The 20889-nt window shown below is 35.8% G+C and overlaps 1 protein-coding gene across 4 annotated transcripts in view; it reads left to right on the plus strand.

Moving 5' to 3' along the window:
* TNS3 (tensin 3) overlaps nt 1-20889 on the plus strand; it is a 511123-nt gene that overhangs the window by 328678 nt on the left and 161556 nt on the right. For all 4 annotated transcript variants that reach the window (XM_027836865.1, XM_027836867.1, XM_027836868.1 and 1 more), the window contains 4 exons: nt 1214-1297; nt 8455-8567; nt 10020-10080; nt 10598-10673. In XM_027836865.1, coding sequence (XP_027692666.1) covers nt 1214-1297; nt 8455-8567; nt 10020-10080; nt 10598-10673 — 334 coding nt within the window. The remainder of the gene's footprint in view (nt 1-1213; nt 1298-8454; nt 8568-10019; nt 10081-10597; nt 10674-20889) is intronic.

Below are 20889 nucleotides of genomic sequence, written 5' to 3' on the forward strand. Positions count from 1 at the left end.
TGTCAAAGAGCAGATTTTACCTGAAGGAATTTGGAGAGATAGACCACCCTCAATATTCCTACCAGCCTCTGACAAAATATAGTTCTGTGTGGTACTTGAGCTCCATATAGTCTGGGTAATTCTCACACCTATAGGAATGCTCATGAGCTTTGTCTGTTTCCTTTGGCTGAATGCCTATATTTTTAAAACTTAGAACTCTTAAATCAGTGAAGGAAGTATCAGGAATTTTTATACCAGTCTCTGAGTATGATTGTACAGCAACCTTTGAGTTCCATTAGCACCAGTAAAGGGAGCACTCCTGTGTAGAAAATCAACATTTTTGGAAGTGTTGTTCAATTTTCCACCTTCAGTTGTGCAGCTCTTCTGACATTTTTTAATTGACTCTTATAACTTCCCAAAATCTTCTGCTAGTTTCACTTTCTCTTAGAATGACACGTTATAGTAGTGGGAGAATAGAATCAGGTGAAGGCTGGAAGCTGACTTCTGAAAATTCCTACCTTCTGTCCAGATCAGTTTGTGTCTTATGATGAAACATATCTGCCTGCGGGCTCAATATCTACAGCTTTGTACTTCTGGGCTGGCAGGTATTGATGGTGCAAAAAAAAAAATTATCAAATTATTCAGGGTTCATTTTATAAGTTTTATCCTCCGTCCTCTACCAATTCCTGGGACTATTTTTTGGTTACTTTTTGTTAAACAGATGATGAGACAGCTCCTTTTTTGCCTCTCCAGCAATGCTGGAGGAGTCTATTCTAGCATCTTAGTAACAAAATTTGTGAATTTGCTTCACATCGTACTAATTAGCAGTGAACTTGGGTCCAAGAAAATGTGCTTCTGTGGATTTGCTGTTTGGTGGTAACTTGAAAACAAGTGTCATTTGTCTTAGTTTGGTTTTATATTAGTCGCCTCCATAATGTAGCTAAATGGTAATCTCTTAGTTAAACAAATAATGGAAAGGGGTATGTGATTATCAATTCATATTTTTAGTAGTCCCCAGGAACTCCCTTTACATCCTAAATTGTTCATGTTCCTTTGGTATAAAAGCATCCTGAGCAGTGAGGTTTATATACTACATCTTTGGTGGGGGTGGGCAAATAGGAGGGAGCAAGGCTTCTCTGCATGTGGTCCAGTGGAGTTTGTATTTAATTCAGAACAGCAGTGCAATTTGGGGAAAACTACAATTCTGATGACATGTTTTCTGCTTCTCCTATAGTGCTGACCAAGCTCTTGACAGATTCGCAATGAAGAAATTTTTTGATGATAAAGTTTCAGCTTTAATGCAGCCATCCCAAAAAAGGTATGTGGCTTTTTTTATTAGTAGTAAAATTATCAATGCTAATAGTTTTACTTAACATTTTAAAATCTTTCTGTTATTCATTATATAGCATATATATACACACATACATATATGTATATGCATATTATGCATAATATTTTTAAAATGCATCCAAACACACACACACACACACACACACACAAACTACATACTGATTTTCCCATCACAAGATGTAAGAGATTTCTTTCTCTTTCAAGTTATCAAGTGATATTCCTGTTCTTTGAATTCCTTATTTACAAGTGTTTGGACACACTACAGGGCCATTTGATTTGGATGAAGTAATGCACCATTACACAAAGGAGATGGGCTTTCTCCTTCTCAGCAATCACATTTTGAAATATAGTGTTAAGGACAGGGCCTGGACCTGTGATTTCACTGTTATAGGGAACTCCCATGTGAGGACACTCCTTCACCAGCACAACTGTCACATTCTCTGCAAATTATACTCTTAGACAATTGCCGAATGCACTGAGTGCCGATGACTTGCCCAGGATCACAGAGTCAGAATATACCAGGTAGAACTTGAACCCTAATCTTTTTGGCCTTTCAAAGCCCATTGGACATTTATTCCAGTATTGATGAAGTCATGTGGAGCATGAAGCAATCTACAAGTGATGCTGTATATGCTGTGATTATCATATGGGAATAAAACACTCTTCATTTCCGTGGTTGCTTTGGAATTAGTGCCACATATCTTTGTAGCACTATGTGGCCCCATCTCTGTGGTGGTGAAAAGGGGGCGTAGAACTTAACTTGCATGATAATAGAGTCCTGCTCCAATTTTTTTTGATGCACATTGTACACAATTAATTCTTGATTATCAAATAAGTAAGTGAATGAAAAAAAAAGCATACCTAGAAAAACCAATCAGATTGGAAGTTAAATTACTTGGCATTTCATTTCCAAAAAATAAGTAAGCTACTAGAAGGTGTCTTTCAGTAATTGAATTCCTAGAAATTGATTCCTTGCAAATAGAAGGCACCAGCTAGTGGATCGTCTGTGCCAAAATCAGGGGTTTAAATCTTAGTCTAAGTAATCATTTAAATAAATCAATCTTTAAATAAGCAGAGTACATGAATTAGCTTTGAGATTCTGGCTGAGGACCTTGATGTTTTATCCTGTAGCTTACACAGCTGTTGTTGATATTTAAAATAACAAGAGAGTCCTTGGAGATTTTAAATATTAATAAATATTTAGTCTTGCCAGTTCATTATTCATTAAGCACATTGACTGGAAACGATCCTTTATTACTTAAATTTCATACACCTGTAAAGGGCACCTATCAGATCCAGAGTCAGGCACCATGGGAGCCAAGTCAATAATGGCCCTTTTGAATGATGTGTTTCCAACAAAGCTCTTTTGCAATGGATGTGTTTTCTCTCTCTCTCTCTCTCTTAGCACCCCTCCCCCCACTTTCCGTAAACAATATGTCTCCATGAGAACCAGCTTATTCAAATACCATATCTGTGACCCACGCCACCTGGTGATATTTGCTGTTATTTTTGACCAACAGCTATTTTCATAGCTGATACACTGTCATACACATACCCTCGAGTCTTCTCTACTTTGATAAGAAAGAAAAAAATTAATTTTCATTTTGTTTACAATTTACCTTCAGCAGACTGGAAAATAACTTAGGGACATATTGTATTCATCTTCTTATAGAACTCAGTGTTAGGAGACAACATAGTATGGTGGAAAGGGGACCACACTGAGAATCTGGACACTTTGGTTTCTGTCTCTGCCACTAACTAACTGGAGGACCTAGGGAAATCCACTTAACATCTAGGCTTTTCTATTGCCTCATCCACAAGTTGTCTTTCTTCATATGCAAAGAAGAAGGAAAGAGTATGAAGCTTCCTAATTCTATGAGTTTCCTGCTAGTTAGGACATAGATAGAGACCAGACCAATTTTTTTGGCATAGGGAACTCCAAGGTGATATTCCTTGAACCAATGTGGTCACTCCCTGTTATAAAACTTATAGTCTTAGAGATTTGCCTAGAGCATTGAGAAGTAAAGTGCCTTTCCTAGAGTCATATCACCAATACATATCTGACTTGGGATTTGAACCCAGCTCTTCCTGACTTGAAGGCTGGCTCTCTATTCACTCTGCCATCCTGGCCTCTCTCTGTTAACGTACTCTGTTGCTATACTAGGAAGAGACAGGAGAAGTAGTTGTCAGTCAGTCAACAAACATTTATTAATCATCTGTTGTTTTCCAGGCACTGTGTTAGTCACTGGGGATTCCAAGATCATCTTTTCATGCTAGTTTTTTGGGTACTAATATAGCATTGTTGTGGCAATTTTCAATGATAGCATGTCTGGAGGAATTCTGTGACCCATTTTTTTTTCCTGAGGAAATTGAAAATGGAAAGGTTGCTTCTTAATTATACTTTACATTTTCATTCTCCTTAGCAAACACACACACGCACACACACACACGCACACACACGCAAACACACACAATTTTAGGAGTTATGCTAATTTTCACTATACTTTTCTTATCTATAGAGTCTTCTTTTTGGTTTCTCTTATGGTTAGTGTAATGATAACAAGATAACTATAGTCATGTCTATATCACTATAATCTATAATTCTATATGTATATATGTTAATAATGAGATATATAGTTAGATCCTCTTATGTAGTTATATAGATTTTTTTTGTGTTTTTATATGATCTTCCTCATGACTAATGCTAATGATAAAAGATGTATGGACAGATATATAGGGAGATGGCTAAAGATAGATCATAGGGCTAGATGAATAAATGGATAGATAGATGGCTATAGATGGATGATGATAAAAGAGAAAAATAGATCATAGAGATAAATATAAATAGATAAGATATATAGATATAATCTATATGCAATAATATAGTAGGTATATAAATATATCTCTATATATCTTGTTATCATTATCATCAGTATTAGAGAGACCAAAAGAAGAATCTATAGCCCAAAATCAAATAGTAAAACCTTGCATTAACTCCCAAAATCATACATCTTATTATTTCTTTTGACTATTGACCACGCCCTTCTCCTGAATATTCTTCTTAGCCTCTATGTGATATGATTTGCCGGATGATGTTGATTCTGTCTCCATATCACTACCTGTTTTCTCCCTTGTGTCCACTCAGATAGCTCCTATCTAATTAGGGATCTCTGTGCTTTCTTTCTGGCATTCTTACAAAAGCCTCTAACTAATCCCCACTTTGTCTCCTCCTTCTCAAAGCCTTACTCCATTCTGTTGCAAAAGTAATCTTCCTAGTACAGAGAACTTAACCATTTTACTACTCTATTCAGAAATCTGTTTTGATTCTTCATTTCTGCTCAGATAAAATTGCTGCATTTAAATCCCTCAAGAATATAATCTAACCTATCTTTCCTGACATATAATATCATTATCTATCAAACCTTTCACATAACTAATCAGCCCACTTAGTGTTTTTCAAACTCCTTCTTCCTCACCTCAACCTTTTAGAATCTTTATCTTTGTCTCTTAGCGTAGGTGGAACTGTTTCCAGGAGCCTTCCCTGAACTTTGAAATCATCTCTCTTCAAATTATCTTGTATTTAAATATTTGTAAAAGTATATCCTCCCAGTAGAAAAAAGTGTCTTGTTGGGAGGATCTTGTTCTTTGTCCTTACATTTGCAATGCTCATTACCTTACATGTAATAAGTAGGTAATAAATAATTACTTGTTGCATTGAATTGCATTAAATTCTTGCTGTCCATAGAAGTAGACCCAGGTGGGCTGAATTGCCGGTGGTGTGAGAGATATGAAAAAATAACAATCCAAGTTTACCTTTAGAGATAACAGAAATGAAAATTAGCCCTGTGTCCACTATTTAAAATTAAAATATTGACCCCCTTCCAAAGTCCCTTAAAAAACTGGGTCTGATCAAACAATTGGTTTATAAGATTAATCACTAGAAAATAAACTTTTGCAAATCATATGTGACCAAAAGGTTTATCAAAGCTCTTTGAAGGCATTGAATGTTTTTTCCCCCTACTGTATGCCAAATGCCTAGCAATATTCCTAGCATACAAAGGGAGCTTCTTGTTGAATTGAATTCTTTTTTAAAAATTCTGCCTCCGACAATGGGCTGTATTCCAAATTTCATTTGTACTTCAGATATTTCTTAACATTTTAAATAAGCAATAGCAATAACAATAATAAGTTTTTTTTAAGGTTACAAGGTATTATACCTATATTATCTGTTTTGATTGTCACAACAACCTTGTGTGGTTGGTACTATTACTATCCCATTTCACTAATGGGGTAACTGAGGCTGAGGACATTTAAGAGACTTGCCCAGGGTCACACAGCTAGCAAGTGTCTGAGGCAGGATTTGAACTCATATCTTCTTGACTTCAAGTCCAGCTTTATCTACTACACTACCTATCTGCATTTGTGAAAATAAGAATCCTTTATAACTTAGATTCTATGAGAAAATGAATTTGGATTTTTTACTAAGAAATCTAAAAATTAGAAACCATCACCTCTTTTCCATTCCCTATTATCTCTACCTTCTTACCCAAGGCAACCTGGGTGGTAGAAGAATCTTTTTGTCCTCCCTTCATCAAGTTCCATGGTCAAAAAAAATCACATGTTCTACCATTACACTAGTGGGTACTTCTGATTCTGTCCCTCAAATCAAAGCAAATTTTCCCCTACCCTTGTGGTGAAATAAAGACCTCTTTTTATACTCTGAATATGAGAGATATGACTTTCTGGTCTGTCATAGCAGGGATTACTGATTCCTAGAAAGAAATATGGTTAGCCATTTCTAGTTCAGCCAGTGCTTTTAGAGTGACTGATTTTGGGAGGTGAAAGTGACCTTAAAAATCATATAGATGAACTCACTTATTTCAATGATGAAGAAAGAGGCCCAGAGAAGTTATATGATTTGCCCAGAGGTATTACAGCTCCTTCAAAGCTTCTTAAGAAAACATTCTCCTTACCCATCCCCCTTCTTCTTTAGGGAAAACAGAGCTAAATAGTGCTATTATAAGCTTACATTTTTCTAAATGCAAAAGCTCATTCTTTATTCCCACTAGTCTGATTCTTGCCTGAAGAAGTAGGTCTGCATACAATTTTAGACTAGGAAAATTAGTTATTTCACATGCAGTTAGTGCTAGAAAGTTACTGTAAAGTGAAAAGCAAATTGACTGTCACTGATATAATAAAATTGCAATTCGGTATGGTATCAGAAAGATAATAAAATAAATGCACTTTCCTGAAAGGATTTTAGCTAGAGCTATCCAAGAATGGATGAATGGCCCCATAATCTAGTTTATTTGAGATACTGAAAAAGAAATGTGGCTGACCACCTGTCCAGGGTACTGCAGGAAGAGTTTCCTCACAGGGTGAGACATTAGATGATATCATTCCTATGGTCCCTCTGAACTCTAGAATTCTCTGACTTAAACACAGAATCACTTAGATTGCTGTGCACTTTTAGTGTAGACCAACCATGTTAATACAAGACTCAAAATGAAAAATGCTGCCCACCTCCTGACCAAGAGAGGATGGACTAAATATGCAGAATGAGACATATATTCTTGGACAAAGACAGTGTGGGCATTTGTTTTCTTAAAATGCATATTTCTTCCTAGGATTTTGTCTTTAATTGAAAAAACCGTTTTAAGGAAATTAAGTCGTGCATTAATTCCTTATACAATATAATTTAGGTGATTTTCTATTCTTATATTTCTCTTTAAGTGTATGATAATTGTTCTTGCTGTCTTTCAAGTTTCAATATGACAGGCAGGAATGCCTCTGGTTACTGAAACTGGCAAAATATCATAGATATGTGTCAGCATTCATAGCTACCTGGTGCTTGCGTAAATAAGCCACAAGATTTTTGAAACCCTATCATTTAACATTACATTCTATTTTATTACATATAATATAATAAATGTAATATATAATAATGTCATTGTACTACTTCCATTACTAGCTATTCAACCATGGACTTTTCTTTGACTTCTCTGAGCCTCATATAGCTTCCTAAATCTATTACATTAAGAGTTGGGTCTTGATGTGTGTTTCTGTAGGGCACCTTCCCCATTTCATCAAAATTACTGATCCTTGACGTATGTTGATTATTCTTAGTCTACTAATAATGTATCAGTCTAAAGATAGGACTGTAAATATTAATAAAACAGAAGTTATTTGGTAATAATAATATGTAACATTTAAATATGTATATAGTACTTTAAGGTTTGCAGAATAGTTTATAGATCTTATTTTATCCTTAACTGTAATCTTTGATGGAAGGTGTTATTACTGTCTTCATTTTATAAATAAAGAAACTAAGTCACATAATAATTAAGTGATTTATCTAGGGTCACATTGCTAGAAAGTATTTCAGTCTGCATTTGAATTCTGGTCTTCCTGACTCCAGGTCCATTGCTGTCTCTCCACTGTACCACCAAGCTACTTCCAGGGAAGGGACAGATATATGCACGCACACGCACACACACACACACACACACACACACACACACACACAGAGATGCACACACATACATATGTAAAATATCTTTGGGCATCTCAATAATTATTCATGTTAATACAAATGAGACTGAGTCATCATAAAGTGGTTAATCATTCTCAATATATTTAGATTAATAAAATCGGGAGTTTGATTTATATTAGAAATATTTTTGTCCCAAACAGTATGTGTGTGTATAGATAGATAGACATAGATATGTGGATATCTATAGATATATCTATAGATATATCTATAGATATATATTTAATTTGTTGCTTAGGCAAATAAAGGTCAGATATTTGAAATTTTCATTTATATACATGATCATTTATAATGATAGCAGATCAGTCAAGAATTCTCATGGAGAAGTTGGAAAAAACATATATTTCAGGCAACAGTTGAATTCCACAGAATTTCACTTGCAAGAACAGATGAGTTTACTTATGTTTACTCTTAGAACTGCAAGAAGAATGAGACAGTATGACTTTGCTGTCATTATACCTTTCTCTGTTATGCCAAGAACTTATTTATTTTTCCAAAGTCCCTTTCCCAAATTTACTCAGGTTTTTGGAACCCAATACATTTTCTAACTAATTGGAATATTACATTGTTTTCAGATATGTTCACTTCCTCAGTGGTCTTCTCTCGGGATCTGTGAAAATGAATACCACACCACTCTTTTTGCACTTTGTAATTCTCCATGGCATTCCCAACTTTGATACTGGTGGAGGTAAGTGAGTGGGGACCATATCTAGGAGGATGTTTTATTACTCATGTTTTAGATGTAATAAGTATGGTGGGACAGGCAATGTTGCATAATGGAAAAAGTCAGGCCTACCCTTTGATATACTGGCTGTGCTGTGATGGGCAACCCCATATTTTCCCTGATAAAACTCTAAAGACTAAGTTACAAAGAGGTTGCTGATCCTCAGTGTTGGAAGTAGTTCCTTACGCTGATGAAATCACAGATACAGACAAAAATAGATGGTAGACCTACCTCCGATAAAGCCTTATTTGATTCTTCATTATTGTGTGGAGGTGAATTGGGCTCTTGAAAGTTATGTCTGTTAAATGTACAGTTAGTCAGTTCCTGCCAATCTTGAAAGCTTTGTGCATGGGTCTGGCAATCAACTTGTCATTCCAATAACTTGTTCAACAAAGGTTTAAGAGGCTTATTCCCAGAAGGTTGGCTGCCAGGTAATAATTTTATTTTTGGCCAGAACATCCTAAGAATCTGTCTAATAAGGCAAGGAGGGGTTGCAGTCTGCATTGGTGAGATGAGTAAATCCCACTAGTAAAACCACAGATCTTTTGAAATGTATGATGATGGAATTCCTTTACTCAGACTAAAAACAATCCTCACTTTTCTGCTCTTTGAGGTTCAAGTGGTTAATGTCCAGAATCAAATCCTACGGAGTTCTGCATATTTTCTTGGTGTCATCTGTGTGAGAACAGCACTCCATTCCTTTTATGCCCTTTTGATTTGGTCTGCTTGCTCATCTGAAGAATTAGGCCAGTGAGCGATTCTGAACTCCGTCTTAGAAGGGTTAATTAGTAAGCTATGCTTGTGGTCAATTAGTTCAGTAACATGAAGTGCAAGTTAAGTCTTTTTTGAGTCAGTTTTCTTTTCTTCAGTGGGCATATATTAACCTCCTCTCCCTAGACAGCTGTGTAACAGTTTTATGCTTTTTTGGCTACAAGGGAGATCTGGCAAAAAGTGAGTATGGATGAGCCCACATCCGTCATATTAGTACCCCCATAATTGTATGGAAACTAGGACATTTTCATCACTCTCAGGGTATAATTTAGATCATGAAAAAATCACGTTTTTAGTAAGCTATAATATTTTCTCCCTTCTTGGCTGATAATTAAGATGTTCTTCCACCCTTTTTACCATTGGGCACATCTGAAAAAACCTTGGAAACCCTCCTTGCCCTGCCTTGTACATAGTGTTCCAGGATGTGATGCTACCTTTCCCCACCTAACCCCACCTTCTATAGTCTATTGTTGTAGAACTGGAAACATACTCTGTGCACATATGCAGAAGGCTTGTGAAATCCCCCTGCATGGGATAATTCCTTGCTGATTGATCTTTCTTGTTAGCTTGCATGATTTCCTAGTTCAAAAGTTTCTTTCCAAATCAGTCTGATTTTTTTTCCCCCAAACGTTTTGGTTCTTTCAGTTTGCCGACCATTTTTGAAGCTGTACCAAGCAATGCAGCCAGTCTATACGTCAGGAATCTAGTAAGTGTTCATGATCTTTCATCTGTGAATATCTTCGGCTCTTGAGGGATTTTTTTGGGAAGCCATGCAAAATGATTACTTTACCTACATGCTTTCTTTCTTAAGATAGAGATTACGAAAGGGGAAAGCCAAAAGTAAATGACCCTCAACAATATCCTCAGTGATCCATCCATCTATGCCTCCTTGTGCTCCCTCTTCCCTGTCTATCTTCTTTCTTTGAGGCCTTATTTTGCTTTATGGGTAACGGCATGCCAAATACTTGTTGCAAAGTATGTGGGGGTGGAGGGTGTACTACTATAAGAAACTAGGGATAAGAAAATTTGAAAGAATATAAAAATACACAGAAGACTTTTAGACAATTGGGGCCCACTGATTAAAAACAGTGCTATTTATTTCGGTTCTTTGTTACCCACAATGCTCTGACTTACCACTGGCAACCAAAAGTACCAGGAAAAGAATGTTCACAGCCTTAGAATCCACAGGATCACTTTAATGTTTATGTCCTTCCTTTATTTAGCAATGTTGGTCCAGAAAACCAAAGCAGAGTCTGCATTGCCATTGAACCAGCCCAGCTCCTAAAGGGAGACATAATGGTAAGTGCTCTAAGATAACAGTCCATTTTAGTTATCTGTATTTTCCAACTGTTGACATAAACATGAAAAAATTGACTTTTTATTTTTAATGTACAAAAAGAATTCAAAGCAACCTTTTCCTTGAGAATATTTGGCTTATTTTCTAAGAAAAATTATTTTAATTAAAGAGATAAAACAAACGGTTACTTCTGACTTCTCTGTCATTACATTGGAATCTGGCTTTGATTTAAGTTTGCATTAAATATTACATTTAAAATTCTGTTACTCATCAAAATATCCATATGTTTGTATTTCTAAAGCAAATTATTGGAAGTTATGCAGGTAGACTTATTTAATCAACTCTGTATCATCTATATACAAAAAAGCACTTTTGGAGGAGACAGAAGTGAACAAGACAAAATCCCCAATCTTGAGGAGTTTACAGTCTAGTTGGGTCATTAGTATATGTTTCCAAATACCTTTTATACTTGGCAATAAGGTCATACAGCAGTAAACATTACAGAAGAGCTCTAAACTGACATGGTAGAGGCAGAAAAAATCGACATGACTTCTGATTAGAGGGGTAAGGGGAAGGGGATCATATCATAGAAAGTTTATCAAGATGTTTTTTTGTGTGGAAGATGGAAAGTAATTTGAAAGATGGAGTGGTGAAAGGACATTGGGAGCAGTGATACAGAACTATAACACTTAAAACATGCTTGTTGATTGACTAACACACATATGTACATAAATACACATACACTGAAGCAGAGGACCTGAGAATCAAGAAGGCCTGGGTTCAAGCTGTTCCTCTGACACTCACTGGCTCCATGACCATGACCATGTCATAACCTCTGCATGTCGTGAATAATTCCCTAGGCTTATGAATTGCAGATAATTTGCCAGTCTTCATTAATAATTATAATCTCCATACCTGGCATTCCATGAAATCACTGGTCCTGACCAATTAAAATCACGTGCAAATAAATTCCTATATGTACATGTTATGATTATAGTAAGAAGTAGAGTTAATTTTATTTCTATCCATCAAATATTCAGAACATATCTTTCTCTCGATCGTTTAAATTTTTTTAGTAAATTTTGTCAATTCAAAAATGAGGTCTCCATTATCTTGAAATGAACTATTTTTGACTTGTAGCTTATAATACCCACCCACCTACCTACCTACCTACCTACCTACATACATACATACATACTTACATACATATGTATGTATGTAGTTAAGGCTTACTGGCATGGGCTAATAAAAGGAAATTTCAGTTTGAAATAGTGAAAAATTGATTATTGGACATTTTACATATATTAATATAGTTTTATGTGTGTATAGCTTTCTGTTATTTTCATGTAAGTATAGCAAGTTGAATGCATGAGGCTAACAAAGAGTAGGTAACTTCTCTTGTCTATCTGTATCCCCAGAACTTAGCAGAATTTTTTTTGGACATAGTAAACACTTAAACAACTTTCCCAAAATTAATTAATTAATTGATTCGGCCATTCATTCTTTCATTCATTCATTCAGTGTCAGTTAGGAAAGGCCTCTTAAAGAACTTCCTGTAATGAGTAATTAATAATTTGAAATTAACTTTTAATTTATAAACTATGTGCCTGATGTGCTTGCAGATATCTTATTCTCTTAAAGAATATAATAATTTCCCCTACAAACTTTTATCATAAATAACCTTTTATTGATGGCATCACAAATTTTAGCGTTGCTATTATCTGAAGGATTATAAATACTAAATTTTTGTGTATAAATAAATGAAAACTTACTGTACAAATTATGGTTAGTGGCTCACCAACCATGGACTAAATCTGGGAGTGAGGATATAGAATTTGGCACAGCAGAGAGAAAAGCATTCATTACTTTTATTTTCTGCCCTGCATGTCCCTGCCCCAAGCCATGTGGCCCTAAGATTTATGGCCAGGTCCATGTATTTATGTGTTCTTTTGGAATTTTAAAATCATCAAATTTAAAACTGAAAGGGCTCTTAGCATTCAGTAAAGTTTACTGTGGAAATGGCATCAATTCAGTGAGCTCTCCAAACTAGAAATTTAGTAAATGCCATTTTCATCACTCTTCTGTTTAAATTCAAGGCAGATAGAATAGCAACCATTATGATAAGGGTGGTGGTGTTAAGTAGTATAACTTAAGTAGTTTTACTCAAGTTTTAAGTAGTATTTGTCTTTTGTGTTCTAAATTTTAAATATAGATTCAGGTTTTTAAGAGCAGGTAAATACTGAATGAAAATAGACTGATATTTAACTCATATAGAAAACCACTCTGCTTTAAGGAGCTGTATTTTATTTTGTGCTTTTTTTTTTCTCTTTTGGTTTGTGGCACAGTGTTGGCTCTCTTCAAGGGTATTTATGTGTTAATCATCCTACGAGAGAGTCCTTTTCTCGGCCAGTTAGCACTACATTCTGGGCATTGGGAATGATCATATTTCACAAAGGAGGCATTCAATCTGGTTATGAGTGCTTGGCACCAGAGTTAATCATACATTTGACTGGTGACAAATATTCAGTGGTTTCTGAAAATTAAGTCCACAAGATTCAGGAACTGTAAGAAAGGACAGAAAAAGGATTTTAAAAGTGAACCATGAAGTAGCTTTAGTGCCCGATTGCCTTTCACAACAGACTACACTATTATATATGTTCAAATATTATATGAGAGAAAGATTAAATGAATACCTTTCCCATTAGACTGTCTATACCACATGTGTGTACCTGAGGTTTGGTTTTTTTAAGAAACATTATAAATAATTGATGGAAACATTTGGGGCAGGCCAGGAAATGCCAGTTGATGCTTGATGATAGCTAGGAAGCTAGATTTTTATTAGTGACCCCAGGGAGCCCTCCTTTTGGCTCATCTTGTTTTATTCTTGGTTGTGCTGAAAGTACTATTAAACTCATGACTGTCAGCAGATCATAAATATATGTACCAAATCAATGACCATTGCACAACAAAAATGTTTATTTTTCTAAATGACCTTCTAAATCTTGTCTCAAATTAAATAAGTGTTGTATTTTGCAAGACTAGTTAGTAAGCTCTTTTTGAGCAAGTAGTGGCAGCTTTTTCATATTCTAAGCATGTAATCACTGTATTTCTATTACTGAGTTGATAGTGGAATTTTCCATTTAGTTTTATTATTCAACATTATTATCCATGGAGAGAGGTGACCTATATAGCCTTTATCATATCCAAGAAAAGTTCTTGGAGTAATGTGAACTTTTCAGTTCTTTTCAGCTCTTCATTCTGGGGAGAAACAGAAATTCTTACGTAAGGGAGATAAGGAGTTTGATGGAAATTTGTAATTTTATTTAAAAAAAAATCTTTCCAAACCATCTCTGTGCCTTTTATTTTCTCCCTTCCTCTTAGATGTGTTTCCTCTTTAAGGACCTTGACTCATCCTCTCAGCAGCTTCCTTTCATGATAAGGGCTTACACTCTACTCTTCCCGAGGAAAGTACCTTTCTTTCCTAGTGAAGATGACCTCTCTTTGGGTCTCTTTTTCTCCCTTCTTGCTGTCTCTCTATAATATAAATATTAACATGGTTTCCCTCTTTCTGAAAACCTTGAAAGCCTCATTGCCAAGTTAACTGACTGAAAAGTCTACCTCTGATTTCTGGATAAACCTACAGACATCACTTTGTCTTTAAATAAGACTGCCTCATTAAATCAAACACCCCATCCTAACACCTTTGTGTTCTTCCCTTTCATTTGAGGCTTAAAGACCAGATCTGTGCCTGTTTTTAATCACTTATGCCCGAGTGTTCACCTTTCTCCTCTTGCCAACAATATGTTTTGAGGTGAGAGGGGTAGGAACAATGAGTATCATTCCCATAATAATTCACTCACGTTACAAGCCTCTCAATCCCTTCCTGTTCTTGGGACAGGGATAAACAGCTAAAACGAGAGACCGCCAATTCATGATTATTTAAAAAAAAAATCTTGATTGAAGTATGCAAGCTGCCCTCTCCTTGAACTTGTATTTCGGTACATTGTATTCTGGACAAGGACTAGTATAGAGTCAACAAAGGAAAGGAAAGAAGAAAATGAGCTGGCATATAATTAATTAAAGAAAGGTAAGATAATGCGAAAGAGAGAGTGAAGTTTGCCCTTGCCAAGATCAAGAACCACTTCTCATAATGTTAAGTAGCCACTTTTTAATGCTTCTTCCCAGTCTGATTCAGATATGCTTCAGTAACCTTATTAACTTGTAGCGATTACATTTGGAGATCTTGAATATCTCAGGGTCCAGAAGATAGTGGTCATACCGTCTGAAGCAATGAACCGTACATTACAGCACACACCTCACAAAAAGGGTATTTAGTAGGAGACGGTGGGAAATGGGAGCGTCAGACTCAAATTTTAAGGCCTCAGCCCTCTTTGTATTTCTAATACTCATTGTCTCATATGATTGCTCTATTTATTCCCTTTATTTCAGTAAATAACAAGCCTAAGAAACTGGCTAGGCTTCAAGTAGGAGCCCAATGAAGAACAGCGAGCTTTTCATCTCAATCCCAGTCTGCTTGGTGATCAGCCACTTGGTTGCAGCTTGGTGATTGTGGTGAATTTTCTAAACCTGACATTTCTCAAGAGCCTCATCTTGGTTAGGAGAGCAGTGGGGAGTAGGAATAACTTGGGATGACATCACAAATCCTACCTAACTGTGATCTGCTCAAGGAATCTTTTACCTGGAAGGGACTTTGGAGATCATGGCACAGTGGATAGAACACTAAAGTTGAAGTCAGAAAGACCTGAGTTCAAATCCTGCCACAGAAGCTTACTAGCTATATGATTCTGGACAAGTCCCTTAAACTCTTTAGCCTTAGTTGCCCCATCTATAAAATGAGGATGATAGGATTGTGAGGATCAGATTTTATATATATGACTATATCTATATCTATCTATCGATTTATCTATCTATCTATCTATCTAAACAAGCAGAAGAGAGGAGTTAGAGGAGACAAGGCCTGAGAAAGTATTCACAAAGAAGGTAGAAGGGGTAGAAAAAAGTATAAAAAGAGGAAGAAAGTCACAGAAGAATGAGAAGAAAAAGTCATGGAATTTTGGAATTAAGAGATGATTTGGTAACCAGTGGTTCTTGACAAAATTAATCTCTCTACTTGTGCCCATAATTTCTCTCATCTTCAGTGTTTTTCTATTGATTGGGTCCTTTCCTCCCACCCAAAAAATGTTCAGACATCTCAATCCTTAAAAAATACTTCCCTGATCTCTACCATCTTCTAAGTTATCATTCTGTTTGTCTCCTCCCTTTTATTGCTAGAAATAGTCAGTAACACTAATTACCTCTACTTCTTTACCACACACTCATTTCTTTACCCCTAGCAATTAGATTTCTGACCATAACACCCTAGAAACTGCCTTTTCATTGGTTACCAAATCAACTCTTAATTCCAAAATTCCCTGACTTTTCCTTCGCATTCTGTGACTATTCCTCTTTTTATACTATTTTCTTCACCTTCTCCCTTCTTTGTGAAGGGTCTTATCTCCTCTAACTCTTCTCTCCTGCTTGCTCTACCTGACTGATTTCTTCTTATCAAACTCCTTTGCTGGATACCATATCACTCTATCAAGATAGAGCATTAGCTTTTTCCTGAGTCATTTTTTTCTTCTCTGTCTTTTGTTTTTGGTTGGTCTCTGAACTGGTGAATCCTAAATCTCTGTGTTAAGTTTAATCTGTTCCCAAAGTTGATAGCTAGACATTTCCGCCTAGGTTTATCTCACCATGAGTATGCTAAGTCTTTTATACTCTTTCTGTAATTTATTTTGTTCAACAATTTAAGTCAAACAAATATTTTAAGCACCTTCTATGTTAGGTCCTAGGAGAGATAAGATGTGGTAATTTAGCTCAGTGGAATTTAGGATGTTAATGAAGAAGGTCTGCCACAGAAAAACTTTAATAGCTCTGTGATCTTGTCATAATAATTGATAATACCGATAATAGCTAGCATTCACATAGTGCTGTAAGGTGTGCAAAGGTCTTTATAAATATCTCATTTTATCCCACGGCAAACCTGGATGGTAGGTGCTATTATCGTCCCCATTTTATAGATAAAGAAACTGAGGCAGACAGAATTTGAATGACTTGCCCCAGGTCATACAGCTAGTAAGTGTCAAAGGCAAGATTTGAACTCAAGTCTTCCTAACTTAAGATCCAGCACTCTATCCACTGCACCACTTGGTTGCTTTTTTGATGTGAGTAATACCTCCAGTGAACCAAATAAGTAAGCCATCCATACCTGCCCATCCTGGGCATCCGTCTTGACACAATGTATCTATCCCAAATTCTGAGTCTTCCCTCATTTCTCTTCATATCATGTGTATTCCAGTGGAGCACATGGGCTGTCCATCATTTATCCTTCACTCTGGTCTTGTTAGTATCCTTTTTCTCTCTCTTTTTTTTTTATCATATATCTCTTTGCTACAATCCTTCATACCCTTTCTCCATCATAATTTGTTTTGTTTATACTCTTGCATTTTATCTGAAATAAGTCAAAGTGCTTTACTCTTTTTTCAAAAAACTATCCTTTTTATTTTTCACGTCTTCCTGTTGGGAATGTAGTTCATATGAGAAAGGAGTCTTGGGGGAGAAATCAGGGGAAAAAAAGAGATTATGCCAGTTTTTTTCCCCCAAGATAGCATTTCTCTCTCCCCTAAAAGCAGCAACATACTTAAGAGAATAATGTGAAAAATGGTGTGATGCCACTGCAGGTTCTTGCCCCCCTCGCCCCAGTCCACCACCATGGAGAAACCAAGAACTGCACTATCTAGGAATGTCATTTCCCTCAGCACAAAGATCACCGAATTAATGTAAAATGAATGAAGAATGTAAGATGTAGAAAACGTACTGCCCTTTTGTTCCCTACCATACTTAAAATGATACTTCTGTAATTCATGTGTGTGTGTGTGTGTGTGTATTATTGGAAATCTAGTGAATATATATTTTAGGTTGAGTTGAAAATACCATTGAGGAGTGGAAAGCAGTGAATATATTAAGAAATAAGCTGGGGGAAAAAAAAGCATAGTTCAGTAAAACAGTGTTTCTCTGTATAACAGTTCAAATATGTAAGCACTCCCATACCTCATAAAATGTTTGGCAAGGACTGTAATTTGGAAAACATCCCAAGGAGCAAAAAAGTTTTTTTTTTAAATAGATTTACCACCCAAATCCTACAGTAAGTCTTCTTTGTTGAGCTATATTTCTGAGCTTGCTGCAATTCCAAGAAAGAAGAAACCTACATCCAGAATGAAAAGTTGTGCTTTTTTCTTTTTTCTTTTTTTTTTTTTTTGAGAAATCTGGGAATGACATTTTTCCTTTATGTCTTAATTTTTTCATTCATTTTAGCAAAATTTCCCCCAACCCTCCAGTTGCAGATGGCTTCATTTATATACAAACAGACAGAACTGTCTCTCTATGTGGTCTGCATAGAATTTACCATGTGTATATAAATATATTAACATACATTAGTTTTAACTTAGCTAACAGCATAGGCAGAACCAAAGTTAGGTAAAACATATGGTTTGTTAAATTGAAAGGCATAGTAGAGTACAATACGATCAAAGAGTAGGTACCCTAGAGGTTATTTAATCCAATTACTTTCATTTTACAGATCACTAAACCAAGGCCCAGAGAGATGAAATTATTTGTCTATGTAATAACTGGGATATACTGGAAAAGATTATGCCAGCTCGCAAGATCCAGTTGTTAAATTTTTATTGTGAACATTTCCACCTCAGAAATTAGCAAATGCTATATATAGATCAGGGCTTGATTTATTGTTTGGTTAATTTTCTAGATTTAAGAAAGTGAAAGAGAAAATTTTAATGATACAGATTCAACTTTAGCATTTGCTATGTACACTTTCTTTTAAAGAGTCAGTTGTTAAACATTTACCAGCACACCCCTAAATATGAACTATAATCAGTATCTGAATCCAGATTGCTCCTATTTATATTATCTGTGGAAGTATTAGGAAATGAGGAGCTAGATGACAATTTAACTGAATTCTGAGATTATATCAGATCTAGTGCATTTATACATACAGTGTATATTTATTTGGTTATCCGCCAGCATAAAGCTAAAAAAAAAAAAAAAGATAGTCCCTATATCCCACTTGCCCTCTGTGTCGTGAAATGTTAATTTTTAGCAAACCATCACCTTCCAGTAAAATGCTTTAATAGTTCAGCTTTTATGGAGTTCTATTGAGGACACTTCCTTTATCAATGCAGGTTTTCATCTTTGCAGTTTACAGTTTTTGAGAGTTGATTAAAACAGTAAGAGTTAATTGACTTGATCAGAGTTAAGAAAGCTAGCATGTGCCAGAGGTGAAACTTGAACTTGGGCCTTCTCATGGGGAAGATGAATTATATTAATTATTTCTATTTTATATGAATAACATAATTTATAGTGTCAATAAAGAGGCCACAATGGTATAGTGTGAAGAGGATTGAACATAGAGGCAAGAAACTTGAATTAGTCCTTTACCATCAGATAACCATGTAGCATTTGGGATGTCACTTTTCTCTTTGGAGAACTCAGTTTGCTAATTTGTAAAATGAAAGAGTGAATTCGATTATTTATAATAACTTCCTGACTATGATTTTTTTCTAAGAACTGTTTTAATCTCTAGCAAGATGAAATGATTCAGAGAGCTTAATTAAAGAACAAAGGAAGATGATAAATATTGATATGTTCAAAGAGAACTGGCAAATGAAATAACAGCAAAAGTATGGGTTCACATTTATAGAGAAACTACCAGTTTGTAAAACAGTTTTCTCAACGACATACTGGGTGGAAACCTGTTTACAAGCTTTGGATGACAGACACCGAGATGAGAAGCAACAAGTTGGGTCTGGTCGCTGGATCTCTTCCAGATTTTCTGATCTAAAAGTTGCATGTGAATTTCTTATTCATCTCACATAATTACTGGTGGCTTTATGTTATGTCTTTTCTGATGAATCTATGACTTTCTTTTAGTTCCCAGTTTCAGGTTACTTTATGGAATGAGTGCACAGGACCTTGGACATGATGGTGCACACATCAGAGCTGAACTATTAGAGCATTTTATTGTAAGGCTCTGGATTGCTAAACAGTGACATCGTTTTACTCCAGTGGTGCAGACTCAACCCATCTGTGTTGTAGCATTCTATGTGAGGCCTGTCTGTATTTTCCTGTAAATACTTAATAGATAACATTCCCTCTGTTTTGGAAGCATTCCTCCTGAATTTCCCATAATTTTGTGGAAACTAATGCAACATGTTGGCTGTATCTTTCTCATCCTGAACTCTTGCTACATGACTGATCCATCTATTTTGGAGTCTGTGGTGCACCTTACACCACTTATTCTGTAAACATACACGGAAACATACTTATACCCCACAATACATTTCTCTCCTTGTGCTTTGGATTACTCACATTTTGCTTGTTTAGGGATCCATAATTCATAGCCTAATAGTATCACCAGGACAGTTTTGATCTTAAAAAATGGGAGCTTTTGTATTAGGGAATAGCTTAGGATCATTGGAAGTTTATATTAATTTAAAAATGCAGTCTAACCTGCTTTTTTTTCTCTTTATTTTCCTGAGGCAATTGAGGTTAAGTGACTTACTCAAGATCACACAGCTAGTAAGTGTCTGAGGCCAGATTTGAGCTCGGGTCCTCCTCACTCCAGGACCAGTGCTCTATCCACTGCACCATCTAGCTGCCCCTCTCCTATTGAATTTTGACCTAGCTTCCTGTTTGTTTTCAGTGCCTGGGCTATACATATTTACTGATAACTTAACTTATTGGACTACCTACAATTGCATGTCATACAGTGAAGAGCAGTATCATAGATTTAGGGTTGGAAGGGACCTTAGAGGTAGTCAAGTACAATAACCTTATTGTACAGATGACTAAACAGAAGCCCTAAAAGATGAAATGACTTATTTAAGCTTGTACAGGTGGTGGAACCCAAAATTCAAATGTCAGTTCTCTGAATCCAAATTCAGGTCTAGGTATCCCACATTCTTTTTTTCCTTCTCATTCTTTGTTTCTCCTCACTTTGAAGTTTTAGACTACTCTGTTGTGGTCACGGATCCTATTTCAGAAGTTCTGTCCTGTCCTGGCATTTTACAAAATGAAGCAAGTACTATACTTTTCCCTCTACATCCCAAAAAAAAATCCTGACCCTTCAAATCTTTTATGTAT

Source organism: Vombatus ursinus, unplaced genomic scaffold (assembly GCF_900497805.2).
Source record: "Vombatus ursinus unplaced genomic scaffold, bare-nosed wombat genome assembly UNPS02014820.1, whole genome shotgun sequence".
Taxonomy (NCBI): Eukaryota; Metazoa; Chordata; class Mammalia; order Diprotodontia; family Vombatidae; genus Vombatus; species Vombatus ursinus.